The 26588-nt window shown below is 27.9% G+C and overlaps 1 protein-coding gene and 2 non-coding genes across 3 annotated transcripts; all 3 read right to left on the bottom strand.

Annotated features, from left to right (window-relative positions):
• Window positions 1–830: 830 nt before the first annotated feature.
• LOC124927073 lies at window positions 831–2268 on the bottom strand. The gene is made up of 8 exons (XM_047467417.1): window positions 2153–2268; window positions 1928–2049; window positions 1761–1836; window positions 1585–1667; window positions 1477–1515; window positions 1323–1393; window positions 1126–1240; window positions 831–1047 (listed from the first exon to the last, which is right to left on the bottom strand). Exons 1-8 carry the CDS (start codon window positions 2202–2204, stop codon window positions 979–981), a joined length of 627 nt encoding a protein of 208 aa, XP_047323373.1. The 5' UTR covers window positions 2205–2268; the 3' UTR covers window positions 831–978.
• Window positions 2269–6133: 3865 nt separating this feature from the next.
• Window positions 6134–6206, bottom strand: TRNAR-CCU. The gene has a single exon. It is a non-coding gene; the product is annotated as a tRNA-Arg (tRNA).
• A 4991-nt stretch (window positions 6207–11197) lies between these two features.
• On the bottom strand, window positions 11198–11270 carry TRNAR-UCU. Its single transcript has one exon. It is a non-coding gene; the product is annotated as a tRNA-Arg (tRNA).
• Window positions 11271–26588: the final 15318 nt, after the last annotated feature.

Below are 26588 nucleotides of genomic sequence, written 5' to 3'. Positions count from 1 at the left end.
TTAATTCAATAGTATGCATGGAGTTGTTAGGATTAGGGTTCTAAAAGGGTAAAGATACTTTCTCGATTTTGTAATTTGAACTCGAGTTTTATATTTTCAATTCGAGAAACTGTTTTATAAATATTATAAAGATAGATTATGGTTGAACAAAATTAGAAGTAGATTAGTGGGAATCATAGTCATTTCATTTCAGAATATTTCTGATTCAAGTTGTCTTTTTATGTACGGGAAATGAGGATTCTTGGAGACTGTCCATTTCCTTCTTTACTTTGAAATAAGTTTTTCACTAATTGGTCTTTTTAATTTTCCAAAAGAATGGATTAATATTAAAAATGTTGCCTCTCATCCAGACAAAGGGTATTTATCTTCAAATGTTTTAAGTGTTTCTTTGTCAATATTATTGATCACATTTGGATGAAACCTAATACATTAACTTTTTCTAGAGTTCGAAATGATATTGAACAAGTTTAGAGAGATATCATTTTTTTTTTTTTATAGAAACTCATTTATTCGAGCAAATTCCTACTTGTGAAGGAAACTTGTTGATTTGTCAAAAATTGAGCATTATTGATGAGAAAATCACTAGTATTTAAAAATAGTTTAATTTTCATGTGATTAGTGTTTGCTTTATTCCGTTATTCATTGTTGTTATTTATGTCACTTAAAATTAAGGCAAATATTTGTTTGCATTAATTCATGAACTCATTAAGTTTTTTCTCATTGAGAATTTTAATGAAATGAAGTTAAGTTGTTGAAAAAACTTTTACACCAAATATTCTTCATCTATTTCTTAAAAGAAAAACTGTAATCTCAGCAATGTAATCATTCATATATGAAGAACACAACAAATTTCATTCAATGGTGAATTGATATAAGATCACATTTACAAGAAGGGTATATGTTGAACTTCTAAAATTCAGAAATTAATTAAGGATTTCCTTATGATATTTCAAATATTGTATCTAATTAGCTTGAGGATCAGTTGGGGCCGCTGGTCTTTGAAGGGCCGCATCGCTCCACCATAGCATCATAAAGCTGCTTCCCATTCTACTCAAAACCAAGGCCTTAAAGATCAGTTTAGTTTGTAAATAAACAAAACTTTGCTTTCTAATCATTAAAACTTACAAATATCACAGGAAAGAAGTGGACTTGACCCTCGGGCTTCGTCTGAGCCTCCTTAAAGTAGACAAGGATTGGGAAATTCGGCCACCAAAGCTCCCAATTCACAAATGATGAATACCTGTCACAAACTATTAACACAACAAAAACAGAATTGCCAATTTTTGGCTAAGGATAATCATGTTGATGTTTCTGTAACTCACTTCCATCGGTTTTTCCCTCCCACGAAAACATTTTCACCCGATTCCTCAAGTTCATTGCCAACTTTTACTTCCTGAAACAGAAAAACCATTAATTAATTACCCAACAATTGATTGATTCTATACAGTTTAGTAGTAGTAGATTGAAGGGACAAACCAGGGCTTCTTGGTCAAAGACAAACCTCACTCTTGTTGTCTGGAAGAAACATGTTAGCCAAGAAAACACAAAGAAAGACATGATGAATCAATCATATGATTCATTCACCTGAAACAGTAAGAGTAGTCCAAGAAGACCGGCAGGGGCTGCTGGTAACAAATTGTCTGTGTATACCAGACCACCAGCTAAACCTGCATCCATGTAAAAGAGTGTTCTAATAATTCTCTAATGGTGGACTGGATTTCAAAAAAGAAAACTGAAACAAACTTATAAAGAACACACACCAAGCAGGACAACTGGAATACGGTAATCTGGGTCGGGAACAACAACAGTTCCTCTCTTGGCATTTCTACTTCCAAGCTGCCATAGAATTGAAAAGCTTAGTTATCAAGGACACAAAGGGATTTATACACTGTAAGATACAAAATCATATAAAAGTAGAGCAAGTAACCGCTGAAGCAACAAATGCAATTCCTTTGCGGTCGAGATGGATTCTTCTTATCTCAGAATTATTCCTGCTAAATCCCAAATTCCCACCACTAAAGGAGATCTGAGGACTACCCAGTGTTCTATCTGGTTGAAGAATCATTAAAGACCTCTCAATTTACAAAACCCATTTCTCTAAACTAAGTATAGGGATAAGAAGTATGAGAATTGAGAGAAAAAAAGTGCTTACTTTTATGTAAGGGTAAGAGACGATTGGCCGATAGGAAGAGAGTGCTCTCCATTGTTGATGAGGAGTGTTCTTCTCTTACTTTTCTGAACAAAGTTGGGAATGACACCAACGGTGGAAATTCACGCAAATTAGTAACATAAATCTATTTATTTGGATATAACCAGTCGAGAATTGACAATAAAACCCGGAGGCTGTTACGGGTTTTTTTATGGGTCTAACTGTTACCCGACCCTAATTAAACTATCATTATAGGATGTACAACTTTTGCACTAATGGTCGAATGATCAAATTTGAAACTCTCTTACTTGAATAAATTAAAACTCTTTAGTATTAAAATTATAAAAATTAAAACAAAATTTAGTGTAAACGATTTTAAATATTGTTAATTTATTATTATATTATATAAATAAATAAATAAATTATTATTAATTTAATTACCAAATTTCATCCAATTATAGTTTTAACTACCAACTTTTGAAATTTGTGAAATTTTTTTTATATAATTTTAACCCTAAGAAATCTCAAATAGTGAGATTTAAAAAAAAATGTTTGAGATTTTTATTTAAATGCAATATATATAAACAAGTGTCTCATTTAAAAAAAAAAATCTCAAGAAGTATAAACTATTAGAAGTTTATATTTAAAATTAGTTTATTTAATCTTTCAACTATTAAAGTTAGGTGTGTAAATTTTTTCTTCATTTCTCTTAAATACCCATCGCATTTCTTTCATCTTTTTTTCTCCAATCACTCATGTTCAACTCATCTTTTATTAAAAATGAATGTAAAGTAATATTATATATTATATATTATATATTATATAACTTGGGTATCTTAAATCTTAATATGAATGAAATAAATGAATGACAATGAAATTTTTTTTTATTAAAACACTTAACATTATAGTCATGATATTTAATAATGTATAGTTAACTATAATATTTTAAATTATATAATTTACACCTAATTTATTTTAATAAGAAAAAAACAATAAAATAAATTTACATTTAATAATTAATGTGACATTTTTTTATTGAATTATAATAGGTTATAAACCAATTGATTATTAATAATTTATCAAAATATTTTATAATATTGAATTAAATAATATTTAAATTTAAAAAATAATATATTAAATATTTTTATATGGAATATAAATTTATTCATATTAAAAATAATAATAAATATTATAAGCAAATTTAATTAAGAGATTAATCGAATTTTAAAGATTAATAAAGGAGAGAATAGATGATATATTATAAATAGGGTTACTGAAAAAAAACCAAAAAATTAGTAACCCAACATAACGGATAGTTAATCGGTTCTAGTAGTTCCGGTCAACCGATTTTTTACCGGTTAAACAGTTCTTCCGGTCAACCGATTTTTTACCGGTTAAACAGTTCGTTTTCTGTTTACCTATTTTTTTAACGGTTTAACCGGTAAATCGGTAATAATTTAATTATATATTTTATAATTTGTACTAGTTATTTTATAAATAATAGATATATTATAAATAATATTTAATAATTTATAAATTCTTTTTATTTTTAAATTAGAATTTTTATAAAATTATTTTTAAAAAATATTATAATTTATATAAAATTTTACAAAAATAAATTAAAAACAAACTGAAATAATTTAATAACCATTACTTTATTATAACTTATCGATTTCACTTCATTTTCTATTGGTTGTGAATGAGATTAATCATATTCGCCTATACTTGTTGGTCAAAGACTAATCGAAATAATGAATTTGAATTTCCTTATTGAATATATAAAAAGTTAAAAAATAGCTATTAAAATATATTATATTGTTACAATAAAATCATATATTATAACATATTTATAAATATATCAATAAAATATATTATAATAATATAATATATTATAATAGAGACAAGAAATGATAGAGAATAGTATAATATGAGAGTGCAAACAATAATTTTAAAAAAAAAAATTATTTCATTAATTTATTACTTAATTTAAAAAATTGAATTATCAGTTTCTAATTAAACCCAGTTAACCGACCGGAACCGACCAAAATCGGTAGAAGCACAACCGATAAAACCGATACCATTAACGGCCGGTTAATCGGTTGGTAAAATAAAAGACAAAACCAATTTTAACCGAAACCGTTTAACTAGTTAATCAGTCGGTTAATACCCCTAATTATAAACCTATAACGAAAGTTTGAATGAATCGTTTTTTAATAATACATATCAACATAAAAAAATTATTAATATTTTATATATATAATATAAATACATACGATTAAATTAATTTTTTTCCTTTAAAATATTATTTGTTTTCAACAAATAAATATAAAATAACAAAAGACTCAACATACAAATTGAAATGTTTGGAAATGAACATCAATTGAACATTTTTTCTAAGTTTCAACTAAAAAATAATTTGAATTGATTCATTCTTGTCGTGAAATAAAAAATCAAAAGCAATAAACCAAACTAAACTTATTTGATGTTGACTTTTTTAAACTTATTCAATTTATTTAAAAAATAATAAGATATCTAATGTTCCATTCTCATTAAAATAAAATATAATTTAAATGAAGAGTATAAATTATAAAATAAATATTAATACATGCAAAATAGAGTACAACAAAATCCATAATAACTAGCTAATAATATTTTTTTTTTTTAAAAGTTAATAATCTGTTGCATACCATATAGAGAACATTTAAGATATTAAAAAAAAAAAACTCAATTAAATTCAATTAACTACATTTAAAGTTAACTATTAAATTTACAATCATTAAAAAAATGATAAAAAAAAGTTCAAAATTATTTTGTATTCTCATTATAATCGACATGTCAGAATGTCAGAATAAAAGTTAACAAACACGCCAGAACTAGAAAGAGTCAAGGCTTTTTGTTTAGAAAATAGAAACTCTAACCACTGTTCTACAAGCTCAAGGGGTGATAAAAACATATAATGCACACCATATAGAGAATATCAAAGATATTTTTTTTTTAGAAAAAAACGATTTGTCAAATGCGTCTGAGTCAAACATATGATTATCTACTTAGGAAACAAAACGCTTTATCCACTTAGCTACTTGCGCTAAGTGGTGGTAAGAAATATAATGCACTGCATATATAGACCATCTAAGATTTTTTTTCTTAGGAAAAAACGCTCCATTCAATTAACTAAATTTAGGCTTAACTATTTTCTTAAACTTAGATTAATTAAAAAATTGTAAAAATTCAAAATTTAATTGGATACGCATTATAATTGACATGATTTAAGTGGAGAGTAGAGATTGTAAAAATAATGGTAAGTTATGGTTTTGTATTTTGGAAAAAAAAAATACATTTTTTTTAAAACACAAAGAATCAAAGTTGTCAAATGCGTCAAATAAGGGTCGAACATACGACTTTCTGCTTATGAAACATACGCTCTACCCATTGAGCTATAGGCGCTAAGAGTTTGTAAAGAAATCTAATGCACAAAATATAGAAACATCTACAATAATTTTCTTAAGAAAAAGTGTTCAATTCAATTAACTACATTTAGGATTAACTTTTTTCATAAACTTATCATATATAAAAAAACCTGTAAAAAGTCCAAAGTTTGATTAGATTCACATTATAATTGACATGGTTTAGGTGGAGAGCATCATTAAAAATAATGTTAAGCTATGGTTTTGTATTTTGGAAAAAATCACATATTTTTTAAAACACAAGGAATCAAGGTTATCAAACGCTCTAAATAAGGGTAACCTATGACTTTTCTGCTTAAGAAAATATTCGCTCTACCAACTGAGCTATAGGCGCTAAGAGATTGTAAAAAAATTTAATGCACAAAATATAGAGATCATCTAAGATAATTTTCTTAAGAAAAAATGCTAAATTCAATTAACTTCATTTAGGGTATATAAAAAAATAGTAAAAAATCCAAAGTTGGATTGAATTCGCATTATAATTGACATGCTTTATGTGGAGAGCATGAAAGTTGTTAAACGCGCCAGATAGGGGTCGAACCTATGACCTTCTGCTTAGGAAACAGACGCTCTATCCACTGAGCTACAGGCGCTAAGTGATAATCAAGAAATCTAATGCACCAAATATAAAGAAAATCTAAAATATTTTTATTATGAAAAAAATGCTCAATTCAATTAACTACATTTAGGCTTAACTTTTTTCTTTAACTTACAATAATTAAAAAACTGTAAAAAGTTCAAAGTTTGATTGAATTCACATTATAATTGTTATAATTGACATGGTTTAAGTGGAGAGCATGGATTGTCAAAATAAAGGTAAGCTATAGTTTTGTATTTTGAAAAAAAAAATCACATATTTTTTAAAACGCAAAAAATTAAAGTTGTCAAACACGCTAGTTAAAGATCAAACCAATGACTTTATGCTTAGGAAACAGCCGCTCTACCTATTGAGCAACAAGCACTCTAGGTGTTTGTAAAGAACATTGGTAGTGGCTTGGTTAAGGGAACCCACCGGAGCCGTAGCGAAAGAGAGTCTTCATAGGTGTAAGCATGAAAAATCTACATTCTAATTTATAATATTAAAATAATTATTTTGAATTAATTTTAAATAAATAAGATCAAAATAATTAACTGCATGACCAAAAACCTATTTAAAACAATTAATTATGATTAATTATTGTGTTAATTAATAAATCAATTAAGAGTTAAGGTCAAAATAAAAAAAATTATTTGGGAAAAATGTTGTACACATATTATCTCAAAATATTAAAGGACAAAATAAATAATTTTGATGAATTGTTGTATCCATTTAATCTAAAGAGAATTATTTATTTAAATTCTTAAAATATAAAAAAAAAAAAAAAAAGGTAAAATATTTGTCACATTTATTTTAATATTTTGTGTATTTGAAAAGATTAAAATTAAAACCAAAAATGTGAAATAAAAATCAATTTCAAACAAACCCTAAAATAAAAATAAATCTGTAATCGGGTGTAGCCAAAAACAGAAGAAAGAATTGTAGTAGAAACCGCGTGCGTTGATCAGTATTGGACTATCATCCCAATGCTTCAGGCGCTTCCGCGTAGCCCGTTGTAGTTGAGGAGTCACGCGCCCGGGTCATAGCAGATCAAGAGACAGTTGTTAACAACAACTAGAACGCTAACGAATCGCTCAAATGACACAACGTCAAGACGGAATGCCAGGACGCCACCAAAACGACACTGTTTTTTGCTCTGATCGTCTTCCTCACTGTGACGCCGTGTGGATAGACTTGAAGATCCATGTTGATTTTTTGGAACTCCCTCGTTGGTCCACCAAATCAACTCATTCAAAGCCCTGAATGATCACCCTACGATGGTGATCGTTCTCCTTACAACTGTAGGCCTCGTCACTGCCTATTCCGACTACTACAAGCCAAGAACAATCAAAAGTGATTAATGGATTTTTACTAATTCTCCCACTTGGCTTTCCCAACCAACTTAGGATGAGTATAAATAGCCCCCTCAAGTCATTCCGAAGCTAAGGAACCAACACACAACCCTTAAATCGAAGAAAATCAAAATTTGCCATTAAAGCTTCAAAGTTTCGGAATTTTCGAATTTTATGTTTAAGGCCTTAAAGCTTGGATCTGAGCATCTAGAAAGCTTCCCTAATGATCAAGGAGTATTTTCTAATCCTTGGTAAGGTTCCAATCAACCTCTAACTCATATTTACATTTGAAATTGAATTTTTTATATTTTAAATTGCATAAGCTTGTATGTTTGATGTTTATGATGTTTTATGGTTGAGAATTTACTCCTATATAATTTATAAATTATCTAGACAGGATAGAACCGATCAATCGATCTAAATAACAAAACCCAAATTTGAATTTTAAAAAAAACGGGTTTTTGTTCTTGGGTTAATTCGATTGAATCACAACCTAGAAAAATTCCCAACATTATTGTAAACATGTTGAGAAACTATTTGAATCATGTTTGATCCATCCCGATTATATTTGATCAAAATCAAAAAAAAATTAAATAAATAAAAATTGTGAATTCTTGAATTGGTCAAAACGAATAGTCAGTGTTCTTATTTTGGTACCAATCAAGTATATGTGATATAAGGAAGCTATTGGATAACTCATTTCACTTCAAAACAACTTTAAAATAAAAACCCGATTTTTTATCACAAACTATTTTGAACAAATTGATCATCATCCAGGTCGATCCATACCTTAAGATTATGATAAAATGTTCCTAAGAGCTTTGTGAAACTACCCAAGCTCTTAGATCAAAACATTAGAGCTAAGAAAAACTAATTTAAAAATGAACCTTTGGTGTTCTTGAGGACCAAGGCTCTTAGCCTAGGACCAAGAGATCCGACCAAGGATCCTCAGTTCAGAACGAGACCAAGAATTGAGAAAAATAACCTATATCCAAGACCTATGACCGATGTTCTTGAGTTAGAACTAAGATTTAGGATTAGTGTTCTTGAGCTAAGACCGAGAAATCTGATCGAAGATTCTCACCTAGGACTGAGAGGTTTGACCTAGGACCGATAATGTTCAGACCTAGGACCGAGAGGTCTGACCTAGGATCGAGACTCATATGACTCACGACCGAAAAATCCAAACTTGGGACCAAGACTCATAGGACTAAGAGGCTTGAGTCCAGGACCGAGACTTCCAAGATCTAGGACTAAGAGGTCTAACCCTGGGACCAAGAATCCCAGACCCGGGACCAAGAGCTCCCAAGATTAAGACCAAGAAACTTAACCTAGAGCTAGCCCCGGATCGAGAGGTTTATACACCTTGACCGAGAAACTTAGCCTTATACTAGTCCAAGACCGATAGGCTTTTATACTTAGACTTGTAAGATAAGTTAAGGACGGAGAGTCCCTAGTACCTCGACTGAGAGACTCCAGTACTCAAATTGAGAGCTCCCGAGCCTAGATTGAGGGTCTCCTGACCCCGACCGACAAAAACGAACCCAGCCTTAGGACTACGGTCCTAAGGCTTGTTTGGTTCCACTTTTAAAAATCCAAAATTATTTTTGTAATTTTGGGACTCCAAATCATTTTCTAAAAATCCCTAAAAATTAGAAAATGCATTTAAGTATTTTTGGGATATTTCCACAAAAATATTTCAACAAAGACTCGTTTGGTGTTTATTTCTAAACCCTAATGTCTTTAAAAATGACTGATATTCTTCAGGTATTTCCACCCTAGTTATCATCTATAATAGGTACCAGCATTTAAATATTGTTGTTTAATTATTTTAAATAACGCTAAAACTAATAAGTATGACTAGGACCAGAAGAATAATTAGTTAAAACTCAAAAATTATACAACTTATTTTCAAAAAGGAAATTTATAAGTAGAGACCGTTTTTAAAATAAGTATAAAGGACATAGCGTGAAAGTCATTTCCAAGTATCACCAAACTTCGAACCAAACAAAACTCTAGTATAAAATACATTTATACACGTACACTTTTTTATTGATTTTTTAAAATTAATTAGCGACTATGTCTTCAAATAAATATTTTTTCTTAAATTAATTATGTTTAATTAATTTAAATCGAATTTCATAAAAAAATCAAATCGACATTTGATTATAGAAATCCCGAGATTATTAAAATTTGAATAAAATTAATTATTTTTACATAATTAATTTTAAAAACTACCAGGTACTATCCAAATCTTTTAAAAATAATGTTTTATTTTAAAAAGATGTCCAACATGCAAATTAAGATTAAAACCATCGAATCTCAAGCCACTTTAGGCTCGCATGCCATATGTCGACCACACGCACTACTGCGGGATTCCCGGGGTTACAATACGACAATTGTCACTATTGCAATTGTCACTACTTATAGACTCGTACCTAGGTGATCTATCCATGACTATGATGAATCTTGGGTGAAACTAAGTGGAGGTTCGAACCGACTATGATGAAAAATCAGCAAATGAGTTTGTGCTTAAGGGTAAAATGTCACTCGAACTTAGAGCTAGTTGGTTCTCCCCAATATACATTGAGGCGTAGTAGTTTATTGGACATCTAGGGGTAAAGCATTGTTTCGGTGTGGGTCGCAAGAGCGGTACTAAATCGAGGAAAACTCTAAATACTATATATGACCTCAAACTAAAAGGGGTCAAGGTCAGTCAATGAGACGGTGGGGGATAAACTTCATCATCGAGAGGGAAATATCTCGAATCACCGGTTAAGGCCCATAAATGACCGCTCATTGATAAAGGAGGTAGGGATGTAGAGACATCTAGAAGGTTTTCCTAGAAGTAGCCATCCTTGAAAGAGTGCGTAATAGATCACTAATTGAGCGCTCATGTGCCGAAGATGAACAGAGCTAAGCGATCTACCAAAATTGTGGGATGTAAAAATACATTGGTAGGGGAGCGTTCTACCTTAGTGGGAAGCACTCGTGTGAGCACTGGTAGACGAAGCGAAAGTGAGAATGTTAGTTTGAGTAATGCAAACATTGGTGAGAATCCAATGCCCCGAAAACTAAGGATTCTTCCGCAAGGTTCGTCCACGGAAGGTGAGGCAGGGCACGCTCATGTGCCGAAGATGAACAGAGCTAAGCGATCTATCAAAACTGTGGGATGTAAAAATACATTGGTAGGGGAGCGTTCTACCTTAGTGGGAAGCACTCATGTGAGCATTGGTAGACGAAGCGAAAGTGAGAATGTCAGTTTGAGTAATGAAAACATTGGTGAGAATTCAATGCCCCGAAAACTAAGGGTTCTTTCGCAAAGTTCGTCCACGGAAGGTGAGGCAGGGTCTAAGATCAGGTAGAAAGACGTAATCAATGAACAATATGTGAATATTCATGTACTTCCCCTTGTTGGTCCCGAAGGACGGAGAAAGATGGTTATCGATTCAAGAATGTAAGGTGACCCTGCTTTTCAAGGTAAGATCTAATACACAAAATATAGAAAACATCTAAGATATTTTTCTTAGTAAAAATCGCTCATTTCAATTAACTGCATTTAAAGTTAATCTAATGCACAAAATATAGAAAACATCTTAGTCCAAAGTTTGATTGAATTCACATTATAACAAAAAAAAAATTTAAAATTGTCAGACGTGCCAGATAGGGGTCGAACCTATGACTTTCTGCTTAGAAAACAGACGCTCTATCCACTGAGCTACAGGCGCTAATTAATCGTAAACAAATCTAATGAACATAATATAGAGAACATCTAAGATATTTTTCTAAAAAAAAACGCTCAATTCAATTAACTACATTTAGGGTTAATTATTTTCTTAAATTTATAATAATTAAAAAACTGTAAAAAGTTAGATGGGATTCGCATTATAATTGATATGGTTAAGTGTAGAGCATGAATTCTAAAATTAATGGTAAGCTATAGTTTTGTATTTTGGAAAAAAAATCACATTTTTTTAAAACAAATAAAAATTTAAAGTTGCCAAACGAGCTAGATAGGAATCAAACCTATGACTTTCTACTTAAGAAAAAGACGCTCTATCCACTGAGCTACATGCGCTAAGTGTTAGTAAAAAAAATCTAATACACAAAAATAGAGAACGTCTAAGATATTTTTCTTAGGATAGACGATCAATTTAATTAACTACATCTAATTTAATTAACTACGTCTAGGTTAGATTTTTTCTTAAATTTACAATAATTAAAAAACTGTAAGAAGTCCAAAGTTTATTTAAATTCCCATTAGTAGGTTTAAATTGAGAGCAAGGATGGTAAAAAAAATGGTTGAAGCTATGGTTTTGTATTTTGAAAAAAAATACACATTTTTTTTTTTAAATTTAAAGAATCAAAATTTTTAAACGCACCAAATAGTAGTCAAACCTATGACTTTTTGTTTAAGAAGCGGACGCTCTATCCACTAAGCTACAGGCACTAAGTGTTGGGAAACAAATCTAATGCACAAAATATAGAGAATATTTAAAATGTTTTTCTTAGTAAATTAAAAACACTCAATTCAATTAACTACATTTAGGGTTAATTATTTTCTTAAATTTACAATAATTAAAAAATTGTAAACATTCCAAAGTTGAATTGGATTCGCATTATAATTGATATGATTTAAGTTGAGAGTAAAAATAATGGTAAACTATGGTTTTGTATTTTGGAAAAAATCACATTTTAAAAAAAATAAAAAATAAAGTTGTCAAACGCGCTAGATAGGAGTCAAACATATGACTTTCTACTTAAGAAACAGACTTTTATCAATTGAGCTACGAGTGCTAATTGTTGGTAAATAAATCTAATGCACAAATTATAGATAAGATCTAAGATATTTTTCTTAGGATGCTCATTTCAATTAACTACATTTAGGGTTAACTTCTTTCTTAAATTTTGAATAATTAAAAAACTGTAAAAAGTGCAAAGTTAATTTTGATTCCCAATAGGGGTCAAACCTATGACTTAGGAAACCGACGTTCTATCCATTGAGTTACAAGCGCTAGTTGTTGGTAAACAAATCTAATTCACAAAATATAGAGAAACAATATTTAGGATTAATTATTTTCTTAAATTTACAATAATTAAAAAACTGTAAAAAAAATCCTAAGTTGGATTGGATTCGCATTATAATTGATATGGTTTAATTGGAGAGCATGTATTATAAAAATAATGATAAGCTATGGTTTTGTATTTTGGAAAAAAAATCATATTTATTTTAAAACAAAAAAAATCAAAGTTGTCAAACGCGCTTAATAGGAGTCAAACCTATGACTTTCTATTTAGGAAAAGATGCTCTATTCACTAAGTTCCAGGAGCTAAGTGTTGTTAAAATAAATCTAATACACAAAATATAGATAACGTCTAAGATATTTTTCTTAAAAAAATTAAAATGCTAAATTCAATCACTATATTTAGAGTTAACTTTCTTAAACTTATAATAGTTTAAAAATTATAAAAAAAAAAAAATTAAGTTGGATTGGATTGGATTCTCATTATAATTAGTATGGTTTAAATAAATAACCGGAATGATAAAAAAAAATAATGGTTGAAAGCTTGAAGCTATGACTTTGTATTTTGGAACTTTTACATTATAAAAAAACAAAATTGTCAAACACGCAATATATAGTTAAATCTATGACTTCCTGTATAGAAATCAAATGCTTTTTACACTAAGCTATTTTGCTAACTATTAAGTTAGATTTCTTATATTTATACATTTTCCTAATTAAAATTATTATAATTTAAGTGGAAGTCATGAATTCTATATAAAAAAAACATAATATAATAAAAAAAATATATAAATTAGACAAAATGCATACTTATGAGCAAATAATATATTAAAAAAAAGTCATTGAATAAATTTAGCAAAACTTTAAATTAACAAAAAAATATATGTAAAATATGAACAAAAGTAGATGAGAAACAATTCTAAACATTTTTATTTGTTGTCATGGGTTATTTTTATGCGTGCGGTTTTAAGACAAAAGATACTATATTTTTAATAAGAAAAAGAAAATATTTTTCACTTTTTTCAAGATATATTTTTTCTTTTTTTTCAAATCAAGTAAATGCTATATAAAGGTATTGTATAAGGAAACTGGGTAAATCATTTTTCATTTTTAACATGTAAAAATATATTAATATGAGTCAAATAAAATCAAATTTATGACTTGCTCTATGTACTTAGCTACATGCACTATATTTCATAATAATTTTCTTAAACTTACACATTTTACTTTAAAAAAAATAAGTAGATTAATTTTCATTTTCACTAAAAATATCATTATTTAAGTGGAGGAACAAACAAATCCTGATCACCAGCTAACAAATAATCTAAACTATATTTTTTCAATGAATAAATATAGCAAAACAATAAATAAATAAATAAATAAATAAATAAAAGACTAAAATATAATTAAAATGAGCAACAAGAAACAAATGAATTTTTGTATTCATTACTATGTTTATTTTCATGTATATGTTTGGAAGACAAAGACAAAGTACATGGTTTAAGTGAAGCCCATGTATAATAAAATAGTATTTATACTTACTAGTATGGGCATGCACAAACATAATATTCAAATTTATGACTTTTTACTTATGAAACAAAGTATCTAGGATTAGTGACGTCATTTCTAATATTTAATGTTTTAAATCTCATTAAAAATCTCATGATTTAAATGAATAGCATGAACAAAATCCATATTAGCTAACAATAATATAAATATTATTTTTTTAATTAAGAAATGTAGCAAAATTATAAAAAAAAAAAATATATATATATATATATATATATATATATATATAAAAACTCAAAATACAATTAAAATTCTTAACAATTTTTTTCTTTTTATACATGATAATTGTTAAATTTATGACTTGCTTATAAATTAATATCTACTTAGAACGTCTTAATTTGAGATGGGTAGAAATTGAATTTTTTTTTAAATAAAATGATTTTAAAGGTATTATTAATATATAATAAAAAAAATTAATTAATTTTTAAATTTTAATAAAATAATTTAATATTTTAGTTGATAAATTAAATTATATAAATATAAGAATGAATAAAATGATAAGTGATTTATTTATAATTAAAATATTTTATATGATAAAATCATTACATCAAATTAAATAATTTATAAAAACTCAATAAATTAACTCCTTATCCTTGCTTAAACAATAATAATAATAATAATAATAATAATAATAATAATAATAATAATAATAATGAGAATTAAAAAGTCAACTAGAAAGTCTAACTTTTGACCCAAAAAAAAATATTTAAAAAGAAAAGGTAATTCATTCCATTGGGCCTTCCAGTGTTCCGGGCTGGTTCCAATTCCACAAGTGTTTAGATGATCCACTCAAAATTATTATTTCAAAGTTTTCATTTAATTGCTCTTTAATTAATTAATTAATTTGTTACACTTGAATGGGATTAAATTACAATCATAAGACTTCCATTATAAATTTTACTTCAAAAACAAAAAATCAAAATTGAACTTCTTAATTAAATTAAAACTTGCAGGAGCCAGTAAGATAGTTACTGATAATTGATCATTACCCTTAACAGGTCATTAATATAAAACAAAAGAATATAATATATATATATATGATTATGATAATCCAATTAGTTGGTTAATTATATTCTCTTAGTGACAGACAAAACACCCAATTGATGGCAATAAGAAGTTGCTTACAAATTATTTTTTAAGTTTTATTTATGATTATAAAATCATGTTATTACTTATTACCCATTAAAATGAAGTTGGATCACAAATAAAAAAAGTCAGCTTTATTATTGAAAACATTAACATTTAAATAAAACAAATAAGTCTGTCTACACACAACTGACCAGATTCATCAGTTGAATAGTTAATGGGGGAATGTATTATGTATATTCATTCTCTTTCTGGCCAAGTTGATCATAATTCTGGGAAAACATATGCTTTTAAGTACCCCACAACTGATTAATTTACAAGTTAAATAATTATATCAAACTATCTCATCATCAATAATGTTTGTCATGACATAATATATATTAAGTCATGCACACACTTGCACAATTAACATATTCAAATGCCACAATTAATTAAATATATAATTGATTAAGTAACTACATTACAGCCTTCAGTTTGATTTAAGAGTTGAATTCATAATATTAAGGTTCAATGGATATTTTTAATGTCCAAAGATCCCATATTTTCCTGTCATCTAAGTGAAATGAAATGATATTTATGATGAAAATTGCTTGTTTCCATGTATGTATAAATTCAATTTCTAAGTTAACAAATTCTCAAACAAACATATATACAAGAATTGAAATTAGACTCTTAAACTAGGGTCTTCTGCTACAAATGAGTCAAGTTGAGGTCAAAGTTTGAGCTCGGCTCAATTTAGTTTCTATTAGCTTGGCTCAAATGAGCTTGTAAATTTGAGTTCGAACTCGACTCCATTATTTACCTACAAACTCGACTCGAAAAAATTGAATTAAAATTAAGTTTTAAAGTTGAAGCTCCAGCTTGAACGAGTTTGTAAATATGAGATCGAACTCGACTAGACTATTTTACCTACAAATTCAACTCGCAAAATTTTGAATTAAAATTAAGTTGTAGAGCTGAAGCTCTATTTCAAATTAGTTTGTAAATTTGAGTTCAAACTCGGCTCGACTATTTACTTACAAGTTCAACTCGAAAAAATTGAATTAAAATTAAGTTTTCAAGCTGAAACTCGAGGTCGAACTCAAGCCAATGAACCATTGTCTCTCTCATTTGTTTCATGTCAATATTCAGAATGGATGACAAAAACTTTGTTGTTGAAATTTTTGCAAATTACTTTTTATTCTCACACAATTTAATTTATGTATCAAAATATTTGACGTGGATCCTAATTTACTTATCTTAAGGAGAATTATAATATTTACATTTAGTTGCTTTTTGTTTATGCTTTCAAATTATTTTTACTTTTCTTTGTTAGGAACACTTTTTTCTCTTTTTCTTAAGCATTTTTCTGAACTAATCCTCTAGTTTTGTGTTCATTTCAATCGTCAACCCCATTAAATTTAGCAACACTAATTATGGTAGGTAGAAGAAATAACTTTTCATAGCTCAATCAAGTTTATCAGATATAAAAGAAATGAAGAAAAAAAAGAATAAGTTAGGGTACAAGAGATTTTAAGACTTAAAACAAAATATATATAAATTTTTCAAATAAGTGAAATTGTAATTAGATAACTAGCGGATTTATAATATGTTAGCAATGTTTTACATTGCACAGTGCATGCATGTGTCACTATTATTTAATTAATTTCATTGCGTACAGAAGGAAAGAAAGAGAGAGATTGATCAGAAATTCAGAATTGGCATGAATTAATAATAAAAAGTAACGTGGCCACACTATTTGCTGGCATTGTCATAGCTAGCTAGACAATTAAATTAAAAGAGAGTAGGAATATGGTTCAATTAAATGCATATTGCCAACCAGAAAGCTAACTAGACTCATCCAAGTCCAACTTAAATCTCAACAATTCTTTTGTCATCAATTAATTGAATAAAATTATTTATTCCCCAAATTTATACTTGAATATTAAATCATTTTATTCATTTACAATATTTATAATTCCAAAAGTTCAAATATGTAACTCTCTGCAGTCAATAACGCCTCGATCTTTGATTATTTCGATAGGAAAATGATAAATTTAACGAAAATTCCAGCGAAAGAAAGTTCACGAATGTAACTTGGCCAGTCACGTTGCCCTCACGTCCCGAAAAACACATTTTGGGCTCTGAAACGCTCATTTCAGGACCAGAATTTTTTTTGTCCCGAAATAAGCGTTTCAGAATATTTTTAATTTTTTCTCTTCTACCACGTGCGTTTCGGGATTCGAAATGAGCATTTTGGGACATTTTTAATTTTCTTTCTTCTACCCACGTGTATTTCGGGACATTCCCTACCCACATTCCATGTCACGTCTATTTGTAAACTTGTTTTCTCTGAAATTTTTGTTGTGTTTATTATTTTTCTTGGGATAAAAACTCAACAATCACATCACCAATCTAATCCATCATTTTAATAATTAAAATACCCAAATTACCCTTTCCTTAAATATTATTTTATTTTAACAAAAATTAACATTAATAAAAGACATATCTTGTTAGGGGTATTTTGGTCATAATAATTTAAAAATTGATTTTTCTTTTAATTTAATCAAACATGGGTTTTTTGGGATTCAAAAACTCAGTTCCTCAAACAAACCCTAACTATAGTAACTTAATTTAATATCTAAAAATTTTAAATACTAGAAAAATAACAATAAATAATGTAATTTAAAATATTCATACATATTTTTATTCGATTTTAACTAAAAACGTGTTAAGTTAAATGAAGATAATAATGGTATAGATTATATTGTTAAGTTAAATGAAGATAATAATGGTATAGATTATATTTAGTTCAAAAGAGTGAGATTAAAGTAACGTACAAATTTGTTACAAAAATTTGAAAGACATACATATTTTATGAGAAAGAAAGAAGAGGATAGCGTGGATCACGAGATGGGTGGTGCAATGTAAGTACCCTCCTCCTGTCATTTTCTTAATTTCATTGCAATTTATTAAATACAAAAAACCAATTTTAAAAGCCAAGGAAAGTGCAATTTCAATCAACATTAATGATCGCCGTATCATAATAAAATATACATATAAATAGATTATGATTCTTTCAATTAACAAAACGGGACCCCCATACTATTCCTAGCTAGGCATGGGTTATTATTTATTTACCCCCATACTATTCCTAGCTAGGCATGGGTTATTATTTATTTACAGTGATTTTTTCAAACTTTTCAAGGAAATCAAATATCCTATTTTTGCCCTAACGAATATATAAAATTGACTATAATCTTTCAAAATTATGAGTAAATCACCTCTAGTTTTTTATGTTATTGATTTAAAGTATATATTATAACTCACTAAGATATTTCAAACGACAAGAGTATGGTTTGATTCTAACACAGTAGTGGACTAATAAAAATAATCGACTAAGAGATAAAAAGCCTGAAAGCGCTTTGAAAGGAAATCAAATATCTTATTTTTTCCCTAACCATAAAATTGACTATAATCTTTCAAAATTATGAGTAAATCGTCTATAATTTTTTATGTTATTGATTTACATTGTATACCTCTAATAAATTATAACTCACTAAGACCATCTTCAACCTATACTCAAAAATTCATTTTCAAACTAAAAAATATTCTTAGAATACTCTTTTTTACACTAATTTTTTAATCTTATTAATATTATCTATATATTTATCAACTTCACATATTTAACCCAAATCTTTTTATATTCATTTAATAAAATTAAGATAAAATTAATTATATATCAATAATTCATACACAATAAAATAATTCAATAATATATTTAAATAAACAAACATTATTAATAACAAAATAATAAATTTCTATGATTACAAATGATTATTTGTAATGTAAAAATAAAAAATAAATTATAAAATATAAATAAATTAGATAAATTAGATAAAATTTCAAATATAATATAATTTAATGATTTAATTATACATTTAAAAATATTATAATTTTTTATCTTAAAAAAAATCCATAACTTACCTTATAGATATATAAGTTTTTATATAAAAAATAAATTAAGAATCATTTTGAAAAAATGGTCAAAATGAGAAAATGAATAGTGCCAACACAAATTTGTGTTGGCGGAGGAGAGAGACGTATCCGAACGCAAATGGCGTCCGAATGAAGAAAAAAAAGCATGTATAATGGGATTTGCGTGCCCGTTGAAGATGACCGAAGACAACAAGAGTATGGTTTGATTCTAACACCACCATAGTGAGATCAAATGTCTTTTAAAAAAATATATATATCTTTAATTATTTGTTACCATTTATTTGAAAATTGTGTAACTATGTCTATGATAATCGAGAAGACCAAAGTCATTGAACCTGCAGCCGACTATATTCTTCAATAATCTTTCTCTCTCCTCTTTTTCTCTGTCATCCTCCACTTGTTACATACACTTTATACAGAATAATTTAATATGAACATTCAAAATTATTTAATTTCATTTATATATATATATTTTTTTTATTTGAATTTTAGCTGCATGCAGATTCAACAATATTTTTTTAATTCAAATTCAATTTTATCTGAAACTGCATGCAAATCCTTACCATTTTTTTTAATACAAATTCAAATAAGTTTAGTATTAAATGTGAGTCCACCCAAATACAATAAAATTTTATTTCATTAAACTCTATAAATATATATTATTTTATTGAGCCCACAGTAAGATAAAACAGTCTTTAAAAAAAGTCATTATTCAGTGGTTATTAATATTTATATACTATATATTATGATTTATGTCATCGGTTTCTTTCTCTTATTGAGATACATCCTCATCAAGAATATTCATATATTATATATACATTATAATATTAATACTTACATGAACCATATATTATAAATCAAGCTCAACAAAAGAGGATTGATCTTTTATTGAAAACAGAGAATCTCAATCAATTTAATTAATGATTCTTGTTTAGAGAAAATTAAAGGTGGAGATTCTGGCAATCAAGGGTGAACATGAGTTGTGATTCTTGTGAATGATTGATCTGTCAAACATGATTTTTATTATTAATTAAATAATATATTATAATTACTAATTAAGATTTTAAGTCTAATCAATATTTCACCAATAGTTGGTTAACACATCTCAATCAGATTCAATATATCCATCATCAATCCAATGATCAAGCATTTGTCTTAATTATGAGCACAAACTGATCATGCTATTCACTCCAAAAAATTATGGAAAAGACATGACAAACAGAGATTGAAGGATGAAATTTGACATTATTTGTTAAAATGATTTAACAACAATAAATAGTATTTTTATTAGTCAACAATTTAAATATACAATGTTCTTAAGAGATTTTGATATTTACAACTAAGTGTTTAATGAAATTTTGTATATTTCAAAAACAAAATGATAAGATTCCTTATTTTCAATTAGATGTGACAATTCGGGTCGAGTTTGAGTTGTTAGGTTGTCAGGTTGAACTATATTAATCTTAACCAGACATGTTTAGTAATTCGGGTCGAAATCTATAACATTAACTTAATTGTAATTGATTAAACCCGATCCAATTGACCTGACTCAACTTGAATCCAGCTTGATTTAACTCGATATAACTAATATCACATCTCTTTATTTTAGGTTAAAATGATATAAAAAAAAAAACAAAGATGAAGCTAAATCACAAATTTTCTTATAGAAAAATCTAATAATAAACGAGTGAGTGAGTAAGGGAGGACAAACACAAAATTTTACAAAATAAAATTATATACGAATTTGGGTTATTTAAGATCGAACCGATTTTAACATGTTTACTAATAAGGTTAAACACGTCGACCTGATTTCAACCTGAACACAAAATAAATGACAATAACCTAATTTTATTTGTATTCGATTTGTTTCATTTATAGCTACCTTAATGGTTGAACTAATATTTTGATCCAATGCAACTTTTTATTTTTTATTTTAACATTTTTCTAAAATAATTTAAGAATAGGTAATATTAATAAAATAATAATTTAACTGTGAAAGGTTCAAACTTTAAGACATTTTTTTTTATTTGTTTACGTGACCCTATACTAATATGTTAGCATCCCCGTAATACTAACACTACTGTACTCTGGTCATACCCACAGAATTGGTTGTTTGACAGTTTCATTATAATATAAATTTGGCACTCTCATAAAAAAAAAAAAAAAATTAATAAAATAATCTTATCTTAAAAAATATATATATCTCTATAACCAAATAGATTAGTTTATCAAGGAACATGGTTTCTTCTAAAGTTGTACATTGTTCCTAACCATACATATAAATTATACAATAATATTGTTAAAAGCTAAAACTAGTAAATATATATTAATCACTTAACTTATGGTTGAAGGTATGTATATATATAAATTAATTTCCTAGCTAATTGTTTTAAATATATATGCATATAATTAATGAGACATATATAGAAAGAGATTCATTGAATGTTATATCATCCACACAAAATTTCTCTAGAAAATTCTAGTCCTATTCATATATAGGACCTTGTCGGATTTGTACCTCTATCTGATCATATTTGAGAATTATAGAAGACTCTCTCTTCCCTTTCACATGCACGTCATGATCTCTTGTTCAGTCCAAACATAATTATGGAAACAAGAAGACAATCACTTCAATTTTTCCTTCAAATTATAATTGCACAAATTAAAATCTTACCAACAAGATCAAGGAAGGGCAATTGTTAATTAGCCCTAACTACCCTCCTCCTAGATGACCCAAAATGTTAGGTATAATTAAGTGACGTAAGTAAGTAAATTTGTTTTTATGGTACGGATAAATTTTTTGAAAAATTTAGTTCGGATAGATTTTAAATCATAATTCTGCTATTGCCAATAGATTCACAAACTTCATAGATGTTATTTTTGTGAAGACTTATAAGTCAATGTTACATCGTAAAAACTTATATTTTAATGTAATAAAATATAATGTCTTTTAGTATTTTCATTCGAATTATTTAAAAATTAAAAATAAATAAATAAAAGTTGAATGGAGAGGGAATTATTAATTAATGTAGCCAGTTTTTCATGAAAACACAACCTACATATCCACTTACGTACTTAGCTTGATGGTTGACTCGATATTGATATTTTTTTAATATTATATTAAAGAATGATAACATTATATTAAAAGAAGAAAAAAAGATGATATTGTTGGTCGATTTTTTAAATTCAAATTTGACTCTTTACATATCTATATTCAATGAATTGTATTGATTAGATATTTGACAATTATTTTGATATGCAATCGATAGTAAATATAAAAATTAATTAAACAAAATTAATTATAAAAGTAGATGATAACCATTTATAAAAATTAAGTTTGTATATAAGTAAAATTTATTTGTTAATCAATACATTAATTAATATATTTTGAGTGCGGATATCGAATTTGTTCGATAATTTAATATATTATATATCAAATCCTAATCAATTTTTTTATGTCAAAACTCTATATCGAAACTCTAACTGTAACTTACAAATAAGATGTTTTTCAATTCAAACTTGCGTAAGTATAATAGTTGGTCGGTTATTATTTTTCTTTTGAAACACTCCTTGCTTGCAATTAAGGATATTACTTAATTTATTAAGCCAATAGCCTAACATTGATCCTTCCCCCCTTGAGTTCAAATCTTTGCAAGAGATTTTTTCTAATATATGGAGGTATGCATGAATAGGAAAACATTGGCCTGTACCTGTTATATGATATTTGTCCATTAATCTCTCTATCAATATTGAATTAATTATGCATGTGCTCATAATGTCACAAGCAACCACCATTGTGAAAGCTAGAGAAAAAAAAAATCTTCTTAATTAAGCATTTTGTAACAAAGGGAGATTGATCTTTGCTTATGCATACGAATGATGTGATTGTTTCCTATTTTTAAATTCTCCATATTCTTTTTTTACCTATTTTTTTACTTGAGTGTATTACAGACATTCACGATCTCACAAGTTTTTATAAAACTCTTATGTCTAAATGGTGTCATATGTATTCCGTTGAAATAATAGTTTATGGGTTGTACTAATATGATATAAATATATACAGATTAGTCGGAATAATCAAGAGATATTATCGTCCAATTAACATATATGGTAATGTACACTGGTAAAAAAAGGCTCTTTACCGACGGTTTTTCCCGAAGGTTTTGTAAACCTCTCCTAAATACTCCCGAGAGGAACAAATCCTTCGGGATTAAAAATAGATTCCGAGGGGGTTGTAAAACCTTCGGGTTTATGAATTATTACCGAAAGTTGTACAAAGAACTTTCGGTTTTTACCTTCCCAAAAAACCCAAAAAAATTCTAAGTGTTGGGTGTGGATTAGTTGCGAAGGTTTTAGGAAAAACCTTCGGTTTTGAAATCCCTTGGATTTTTAATTGCGAAGGTTATTCAAAGACCCTTCGGTTTTGCCTTTTTTGAAAATTTCATTTCCGAAAGTTGTACAAAGAACCTTCGGTTTTGCTCATTTAAAAAAAAAATAAAATTTTTAAATGGTTGTTTCCGAAGGGTCTTTAATAAATCCTCGGTTTTGACGAATATCAAAACCGAAAGTTTTATAAAACCTTCGGCCTCAACCTCTATAAATACAAACCCTAACCCTTCTCTTTTTCATTCCGCTTCTCTCCTTTCTCTCTCTTCCGCCTCCGCCGCCGCCTGCCTCCTCCAAGCCGCGCGTTCTTCTCCTCTCTTCAGGTAATTTGTTTGATTTGGTTTTTTTGTTTTGTTTATCGTAAGATTTAGATTTTTCTTAAGTTTGTATATATATATTGTAGATCTAGATTTATGTTAGTTTACGATTTTTTGTTTGATGAATATATATATATACATATATCTGAAATGCATTTAGGATATGGGTGATGATTCGACATGGAAGAGACTTCGGCGTACACCGGAGAAACTGCATCCGTGTTACCAGAATCTTATAAGACAATCAGAAATTGCGGCACGTGAGGAAGAGGTCAGAAAGATGACGCTGGAAATGGAACAAATCCGACTAAGGGATGCCGAAAGAGGTCGTTTGCTCAGTGAAATCAAAGCGGACCGGGCCGAAATGTCTCAGAGATTAGAGAATCTCGAACAGGAACTTGTCTTGTTGAGGAGTCGACTAAATGAACCACCCCCTCCTTCCACCCCATCTAATAATTAATTTGTTGATTTATTATGGATTTATTATGGGTTTATAACAGTTATGTTTTAATATTTATGAATTATTGTTATTATGTTTATTTGGTTTGGTATAATTTGTTTTATTAAATAATTATGTTTGGTTTACTTTTCATATTTTTTTTAAAAAAAATTGCATCGGGTAAAAAATTGCATCAAATAAACAGGGGTAAAAACCGAAGGTTTTCAAATAAACCTTCGGTTTTGACCCTACATTAAAAAAATCAGATTTTTTTCTAAGTATGGGGAAGGGTAAAACCGAAGGTTTTCATATAAACCTTCGGTTTTGACCCTACATTAAAAAAATCAGATTTTTTTCTAAGTATGGGGAAGGGTAAAAACCGAAGGTTTTCAAATAAACCTTCGGTTTTGACCCTACATTAAAAAAATCAGATTTTTTTCTAAGTATGGGGAAGGGTAAAAACCGAAGGTTTTCAAATAAACCTTCGGTTTTGACCCTACATTAAAAAAATCAGATTTTTTTCTAAGTATGGGGAAGGGTAAAAACCGAAGGTTTTCAAATAAACCTTCGGTTTTGACCCTACATTAAAAAAATCAGATTTTTTTCTAAGTATGGGGAAGGGTAAAAACCGAAGGTTTTCAAATAAACCTTCGGTTTTGACCCTACATTAAAAAAATCAGATTTTTTTTCTAAGTATGAGGAAGGGTAAAAACCGAAGGTTTTCAAATAAACCTTCGGTTTTGACCCTACATTAAAAAAATCGGATAATTTTCTAAGTATGGTGAAGGGTAAAAACCGAAGGTTTTCAAATAAACCTTCGGTTTTGACCCTACATTAAAAAAATGATTTTTTTCTAAGTATGGGGAAGGGTAAAAACCGAAGGTTTTCAAATAAACCTTCGGTTTTGACCCTACATTAAAAAAATGATTTTTTTCTAAGTATGGGGAAGGGTAAAAACCGAAGGTTTATTTGAAAACCTTCGGTTTTGACCCTACATTAAAAAAATGATTTTTTTCTAAGTATGGGGAAGTGTAAAAACCGAAGGTTTTCAAATAAACCTTCGGTTTTAACAATTCCCCAAAAAAATCTGTTCAAGGTCGAAACCGAGAGGTATATTTAAAACCTTCGCAAATAAACATCAAAACCGAAAGTTCATTTTATAACTTTCGGTTTTCACACTACCTAGTTTGTTAAATTATTTTATTTTTAACCCACTAATCTTAACTTCTAACTAATATAATCAGTTTTGTGTTGTATTTTAAAAATTAATATTGTGTTTCATGTTCAAATATTTATGATTGTGTTTGATTCTTATAGAAAAGTCTATATGAATGTTCATGTTTCATTATCTTATGAATGTATGTAATGTTTGATCATATGGATTGTGCAATATTTTAAAGACATCAAATGTGTTTAATTAATATTGTTAAAGGTCATTAGAAGGTGAAAAATCAAAGAATTTAACAATTTATCAAGTGCTAAATCCGAAAGTTATATACTTAACTTTCGGAAATAACCATCAAAACCGAAAGTTCTCAAAGAAACTTTCGGTTTTGACATTTCTCAAGACCGAGTGTTTTATATAAAACCTTCGGTTTTGATGGTTATTTCCGAAAGTTAAGTATATAACTTTCGGAATTAGCACTTGACAAATTGTTAAATTAAAGTATTTTTTCTTTCCAATATAGACTCCTAACTAGTATAATCAAATGTGGGTTATATTTTAAAAATTAATATTGTGTTTTATGTTAAAATGTTTATAAATGTGTTTGATTATGTAGAGAAGTGTTTATGAATGTTTATGTTTGATTATCTTATGAATGTGTGTAATGTTTGATCATATGGATTGTGCAATATTTTAAGGATATCAAATGTGTTAATTAATGTTGTTAAAGGTCATAAGAGGGTGAAAAACCAAAGAATTAAACAATTTGTGGATTGTTAATTCCGAAAGTTATATAATTAACTTTCGGAATTAACCATAAAAACCGACAGATTTACCAAAACCTCTCGGTTTCATGTAATTAAATTTAATATTTTATATTTCAAAACCGAGAGGTTTGATAACACTTTCGGTTCTCCAAATTATCAAAACCGAGAGTTTTAATAAAAACTTTCGGTTCTCAAAATGATCAAAACCGAGAGTTTTAATAAAACTTTCGGTTCTCAAAATGATTAAAACCGAAAGTTTTCAGAAAACTTTCGGGTTTAATCATTTTGAGAACCGAAAGTTTTATTAAAACTCTC

Source organism: Impatiens glandulifera, chromosome 2 (assembly GCF_907164915.1).
Source record: "Impatiens glandulifera chromosome 2, dImpGla2.1, whole genome shotgun sequence".
NCBI lineage: Eukaryota > Viridiplantae > Streptophyta > Magnoliopsida > Ericales > Balsaminaceae > Impatiens > Impatiens glandulifera.
This window is presented reverse-complemented; position numbering and strand designations above follow the sequence as displayed.